The following is a 6907-nucleotide window of genomic DNA, read 5'->3' on the forward strand; positions in this document are numbered from 1 at the left end:
AAAAGCACATTCAAATAAAAATAGAGGTTTGCATTCATAAAACCTGTTATCACAAATCGCAATTTGCCTCAAGGGGCTTTAGTTCAAATGACAGCTGACAATTGTAGTGGCATTGAAGTCAAGCCTCAAGTCATTGACAACAAGTCAAGTCAAGTCTTGACTCTGCTGGAGGACGTCTCACATGTTCATGAGTAACTTTCAAGTCAAGATGCATGCCTTTCAGATCTCTGAAAGCTATCAAAATGACAGCATTTGACTTCTTCCAAAGTCCCAACCATGCATATGCCTAATGATTAAATATTTAGGTGTGAGGCAGTGTAGAAGTATGAGTGGCCATATTTTGATGTATGCAAACTGGGATGACCCTAAACTCTAACCTTCAGTCTGCTAATAACCAGAATCACTTACAATAAAAACAGTGTTAATGATCGTTTTTAGCTAATAATACCAGACTAATGTAGATTGTAGTGGTGGAAGATGCGTGGTGTGAAGTGTTTTACGAAGAAGTGAAACAGTGGATGTGACATTCGGCGTCCCATGACCCAGGAAGCTGTAGTTACAAAACTCGGTCACTAGATGGCACAGGTCGTTGAGATGACCAGTGGCAGACAGTCTTTTGTTTACACTTGTTGCAATGGCGACCATCACTGAACTAAAGTGTGGTAAGCGGTCGTTATCATTGGATTTTGTCTACTTACTGGATTCTTAAATCAAACTAGAATAGATAAACGACAGATCATTTTACTGGACACTGCGAGTAGCACTAGCTTAACCACAACATGACTCCTTCGTGTGTATGTCTCCATTCAAAAATCCTACAATTTTGATAGCTATATTACCCTTGTTGTCAGGAAATGGGCGCCTTAAAATGACTCAAGGCTGTCTCTAATGCTAAAATCTATATTTCAGTTCGGCACATTTAAATACAACCTAGGTGCCACATAATTGCAGGTTTTCTTGGATTTTACACTGCTCGCCAACTAGCGTTATAGTTAACATTAGCTAGCTAGCGAGGTTAGCTAGTTAGGCTAAGAAAGTTGCAGGAAAATGGTAAAGTGCATTTATTTTGGAAAGTTTGAATAATCATATGTATTCCGATTTGAAGAGTGAATTCTATTGATTCTGATACGATATTGAGTCGTACTTTAAGAAACATGTTTCGTTGTGAATAAGTAAGAAACATTAAATTTGTAAATTACTCAGTGGAGTACGGCAAATATTTGTAAAGCCCGTTAACGCCAGAAGCTAACTACTAGAATATAAAACAAGCTCCCAGTTAACGAACCTAACAGTTGACTTCTTTTTAATCAAATAAAACCTGAACATTTTAGCCGTGAGGGAAACTCTAGAGTCCCGCGGTGTGCTGGGCCAGCTGAAGGCTCGTATCCGGGCTGAGGTGTTCAGCGCCCTGGATGACCAGCGGGAACCTCGCCCGCCGCTGTCCCACGAAAACCTGCTCATCAACGAGCTCATCCGGGAGTACCTGGAGTTCAACAAGTACAGGTACACGGCGTCAGTACTGACAGCAGGTGGGTGAAAACAACCAGTGTTCTCACAAACATTACCACACACATTCTTGATCACTAATGCGCCACATTTTTTATGTGACGTTTTACTTGGAACAATATGTGTTGAAATCATTATGTGTCCTTGTTGTTCCCACCCAAAGCTTATGGGATTGATCACTTTATGGTCAATAGGCATAAACAACAGCCAGTTTTTCAAAGTTGGACAACGTTTTGATGCGGAAGCAGCTGTATTATCCCAGCTGCTATTTCTGAAATGTAACCAATCACTATTGTAGAGCAAAATGAACTCCTTCTTACCTCAGGTCTGTTTGTTTTCTCAGAGTCAGGCCAACCGGAAGTTCCCTTGGACAGACAGTTCCTGGCAAATGAGCTGAAAGTCACAGAGGATGCAAGTTCCAAGTCTGTGTAAGTACTGTCTGCTGTCCAACACAGTGTTCAGATATTTACTGATCTCTCTGGGGGTATCAGTTACAGCATAGTGATCTCAAAAGCTCTGTGAATCATCACTGTTGTTATGGTTCCATCTTGAAATATCAGAGATTTTTAGTAATTTCAGTTTGTCCCCTCTACTGCTTTGGAAAAACACGACTAGTAGTTTGTGTTGTAAAATTCTACATGTCTCTGGGGTGTCTTAGTTTAGCACACAGGGCTCAGAAGATGCATCAGGGATTGTAATCTGTGCTGCATCGCTTTCATATCACTGTTCCTTTTCCCATCACGTCTACTTCTGTCTCTGTGTACCATCGGGGAAAACTGAAAAACACATAATTAACCATGTGGATAGAGCGCGTACCAATGTGACATAATGACCTGGGTCTGATTCTGGCCCAGGATCTTATCAGTCAGCCCATTTCCTCTCACTCAGATTAACTTTTTTCACATTTTGCCTTCCAGACCTCTTCTCTATGGCTTGGTGGGCCACTTCATGAACAACAGTGATAATGGTGGAAAGGCGTTTCTGCGGGGAGCCCCTCTGCCAACTGGTACTGCTACCAGCAACACAGTACCTGGACCTGATGCCTAAAAGTTGATGCACTGAGTAGTGTGACAAGCGTGGACTGAAGAGACGCTTTTACACTTTAATAGATGACGTGAAATGTTCCAGCATCTTGTCAGATTCTAATGATGTAATCTTCACAGTTTTTCACTTTGTTTTCACCAGAGTGTAATCTACAGCCAGCCCAGCATGGACTACATGAATTCTGCTGAGCTGATAAAAATGCACAAATCCTATGTATTGCTTTTTACTGTCAGTTGCCAATAAACCTGGATGGCCTTTTTTTTTATTTAGCTTTTAATATCAGGCTTTATGTTTAGCATCGGTTATGATGGCACTGTGGTAACCTGTATTCCTCATTCTCTCAAAGATTCAAGTTGGATACTTTTTTATTGTCTTATAGTTGTTCAAAAATAAATGTTTTATATTTATACACTACACTGAGTCAAAATTGTTTGTGGAAGTGCTGTTGTTATAGCTACCACATGGTGGCAGCCTCACCAAAGAGAAAAGACGACTGCTGCTGAAACAGGTCTGAATAGTGATATTTTATTGTAACCTGTTGCAGCCTCATAGCCGCTAACTGTTTGTCTGTGCATGAAAAACAAGCTATTCTAATTGCATTAATATTGTAGTTAAAGTAATCTTATTAGATAATGTCCGTTCCAGAATATAGAGACATGGAGTTAACTTTTTAGTTGAAACTTTGATGAAGTGTATTGCTTGGAGTCAGAGCTGCATTTGCAAGTACAGAATGTACTTTCGAGCATTTCCTTTATGCAGTTTTCATCACAGTACAGTTTAAATAGTGCTGAATAAGCTACACCTGAACATTTTCTATATTCACACTCAGTTACTTTCCTGTGATTGTCTTAACATTTGTGGCACTCATTGTGTTGGGTGGGTTTGGCTGCACAGACCGTGTTGCCCCTTCACCCTTGCCTGTGAGCTGATCTGACATGTTTTTACCAATGATACCTCATGATTATGAGGCTGACAATCAGCATGTCCATGCTGAGTTGAATGGAACATCCTCCAGATTTATTTACATGGCTGCCCTCCTGCTTGTTCACCACTTTTGCTGTGTTCTCTGCAGCTTAGACACCGGGGTCCTAGCGACCTCCATAATAGCAATAATAAAATAATATTAACTGTGCAGGATTTCAGCAAGTTGTCAAAGATGCACCCACTCCTGCAGCAGACAAACATCTACTGCAACAAGCCTGCTCCTCGCATCTCACTTCCTTTCTCACCATTTAAGGGAACTTGACATTGCTATCTCACACGATTTAAAACCCAGACTTTCTGGAACTGATTATCTACGGGGCCAGGCATTTATTTCTCAGCCTGATAACTGATGCTGGACACTGAGTTGGACCATTTCCACTATCTGTAATACAATCCACATCTAAATGGTTTTTAGCTTTTAGAAGTGTATTTATCTTGTCTACCATATCAGCACCTCTCATTCTTGATTGTAGAGGTTTTGATAGATGAGATAATAGCTCTCAAATTAGTTCAGTGAGAGTGAGGTCATAAGAGCACACATGGTAGAACTTGCTGAATTTAGCCGTGCCTCTGATGGAGCGAACAGCTTTACAGATGAAATGTGACCATTTACCGTCAGTGCAGATTGTGCAGCAAGATGTAATGTACACTTAACTCTATACAGTGTCCTAATTTATTGCTTCTTAGTCCTATTACAAAGGATATGATGTGTTATTAAATGCATATGCTTGTTTAAAATAGAGTCAAAGCGAGCCTCATTTGAGACATTTGGAGTCTGAATTTCTATGGCTGCCTTGAAGCAGACCTGGTTTGCCCTTCGATACTGTTGTCCTGAAGCGGCCAGTTTACTGGCACAAGATATGAACGTTCTCTTGAAAATGGCTTTATAAGCAGAGGAAGTTGAACAATGGCACACGATTGCTCGATTGGCATTTTGCCCAATAATAGGTAACCTTTCTCCTCCACTGTATAAATGAGTTGTGTGTAAAAGCGGCAGCTGTATAAATACTGTGTAAATACTGAATGCAGTGGTCTTTTGACTGCAGCGGAGCTAAATGATGTTTGCCCCTGGTCTCAAATTAGAATGCAATTGCATTCCACCAGGGTCAAACACATCCATAAACATATTTTCTCCCCGATGGATGGCCTTCTATGGACATGAGGGTGAAGAAAAACATTAAACGTACTGTAGAGACCTCTGCATTACAGTTCATGTTATGTTTATTGTATGTATTCTATCCACGCTGTGTTGAAGGACAGTCCACATGTACACTGTCAGCTGTTTGCTTGTGAGTGGTGAACTGCATAAACTCAGTCATTTGTTGCTTAAAATTAGTTTTCATGTAGGCTTATTCTGTATCCTTCTAAGTCTGTCCCTTTTTAAGTGGGATTCACTGACAACCGTTGATTTAACCATCCTTCACCCAGACTTTTTATCCATGTTCACTCCCACCGCCTCCTCTCCTCATTGTCACCATTGGATTTTCATAGGTTTATTCATTGCTCTGAGGAATCACTTCGAGATTGTTGCCCATCTTAGACAACCAGGAGAGGACAAATGTTCTGGCCAACGTTTAGGACAGAGTCATTTTGTCAGGACATCCTGTCCTCCGTTCTCCTGGCATGTGTCATACATACATCACGTTAAAGAGAAATACAGAGGTGACAGCAGTTAGAGAGTAAAGATCCTGTAATATAGCTGTGGGAAGTAGACCAAAGCTGTGGCGTGAAGTTGCAATGCAAAAATTATCTGAAATATACACTGCGTAGGCTTCCTCTTGGACTGACACCATATTCCCTTGTTGCCTCGTTGTGCTGCACATTGATAAGCCATAAAGCATGTGTCTGTCACAGCCACAGGTGAAGAAACAACTTTGTTTGTTTGAACAACGATATTGCTGCTGGACCATATTTAGTCACTGGGGCTCGGGGTGCTTGCCTGTGCTAGAAAGTAACACAGAAAGCTGCCGAGATTCCACACAGACCCCACTGTCCTTATATGGCACACACTGCAACCTCTCTGTTCAGTGTATCTGCTGCTTTGTCTCCCTCTCTCCTCCTCCTCCTCCTCCTCCTTGTCTCGTTCTTCATCCCTCCCTCTGCCTTGCCTCTCACCCTGTCTCCCTGAGTTTTTCAACCCTAGTTTCTCCTTCGTTAACAGCACCCTGCCCCCTTGATGTCAGCCAGAGGGAGCCCTGAGGTCCTCTGTGTCTTTGGTCTGTCATCAGGTTTCACACACACACACACACACACACACACACACACACACTGGTGCAGTGCTGTGCCTCTCTGGCACAAAACAGGCCCCAGCTATCAACCAGCTGCTTGATTTATTAGAGCAAATAGATTGGTGTCCTTATATAGGAAGTTCCATTGGAAAGAAGCTGGAAACAGGAGGGATGCAGCAGGGGTGGGATGGAGGGGGGGTAGGGCTGTTTGGGATAGTGGAATGCAATGTGCGTAACGACAGAAGACACGCACGTGGGATGTCCACACACACACACAGACAGAAAGACTCGCATTCATTCTGTGAATTATGAGTTATGTATTGGGGGGGAATCTCTTGGAGTGATGACAGTGAAGGGGGATTCCTGTGCTGGGGACACCTTGCCTTATGAGGAGTAGGAGCAGATTGCATAAGCTAAAAAACAGGGTGTGGGAATGGAGCATGCAGCCATTTACTTGAGGTGAAAATGTATGATCCTGAGCATAGCTGAAAAGGACTACAGATGCTAAAACTGAAAATGCAGTATGAATCTTCACCTTAGCAGGGAACAATGCACAACCTTACCTGTGAGGAAAATATATTCAAAGAAGACATTTTGACATGTCACAGTAGTGAAAAGCAAAGGGTGCAAATAATAACATTAACAATGGCTGAATTCCATCATGCATACTGGCTATCTGCCATATCTTACTGGGACATTTCAATAGAACGGAGTTATCATTGACATTATAAGTAACACCTGTGTTTTTACTCCTGTGGCGAGACAAATGTCTGCTGTGGAAAAACTATTACTATTACAAGCCAAAGTCTTGCATTGAAAATGTTACCTAAGCTAAAATTTCATCAGCAAAATGTACTTAGAAGTGTAATTTAAGTACCCATTAAGCAGCACAGCCCATTTAACCTGTAAAAATACATCATATTTTCTGATCTTGTGGTACACTTAACAAGTAAGACTTTAATCTGGAAGGTAATAACTGCAGGTAGCAGATGACTGTGGTGGAGTACAAATATAAAGTAGCACAAAATGGAAAATTAAGTTCTACCACCGTCATACAGAGACCTTATTGCACACAGATAAGCATCATGTGTGTCAGTCCACTAAGGGCAGTGAGGGGAGAGAATTGAATGATATGAACTTTTCTG

The 6907-nt window shown here is 41.6% G+C and overlaps 1 protein-coding gene across 1 annotated transcript; it reads left to right on the plus strand.

Moving 5' to 3' along the window:
* Positions 1–605: 605 nt before the first annotated feature.
* Positions 606–2964, plus strand: cep20 (centrosomal protein 20). Its single transcript, XM_041933634.1, has 4 exons — positions 606–662; positions 1332–1529; positions 1850–1934; positions 2424–2964. Exons 1-4 carry the CDS (start codon positions 635–637, stop codon positions 2551–2553), a joined length of 441 nt encoding a protein of 146 aa, XP_041789568.1. The 5' UTR covers positions 606–634; the 3' UTR covers positions 2554–2964.
* Positions 2965–6907: the final 3943 nt, after the last annotated feature.

The sequence above is a fragment of the Chelmon rostratus genome, chromosome 3, assembly GCF_017976325.1.
Source record: "Chelmon rostratus isolate fCheRos1 chromosome 3, fCheRos1.pri, whole genome shotgun sequence".
Taxonomy (NCBI): Eukaryota; Metazoa; Chordata; class Actinopteri; order Chaetodontiformes; family Chaetodontidae; genus Chelmon; species Chelmon rostratus.

Excerpts from the sequence above, each read along its gene's own strand:
- cep20 (XM_041933634.1), top strand. The coding sequence starts at position 635 with ATGGCGACCATCACTGAACTAAAGTGTG. Across the intron at positions 663-1,331 it reads CATCACTGAACTAAAGTGTG|CCGTGAGGGAAACTCTAGAG; the intron begins GTAAGCGGTCGT and ends TGAACATTTTAG. Across the intron at positions 1,530-1,849 it reads GGCGTCAGTACTGACAGCAG|AGTCAGGCCAACCGGAAGTT; the intron begins GTGGGTGAAAAC and ends TTGTTTTCTCAG.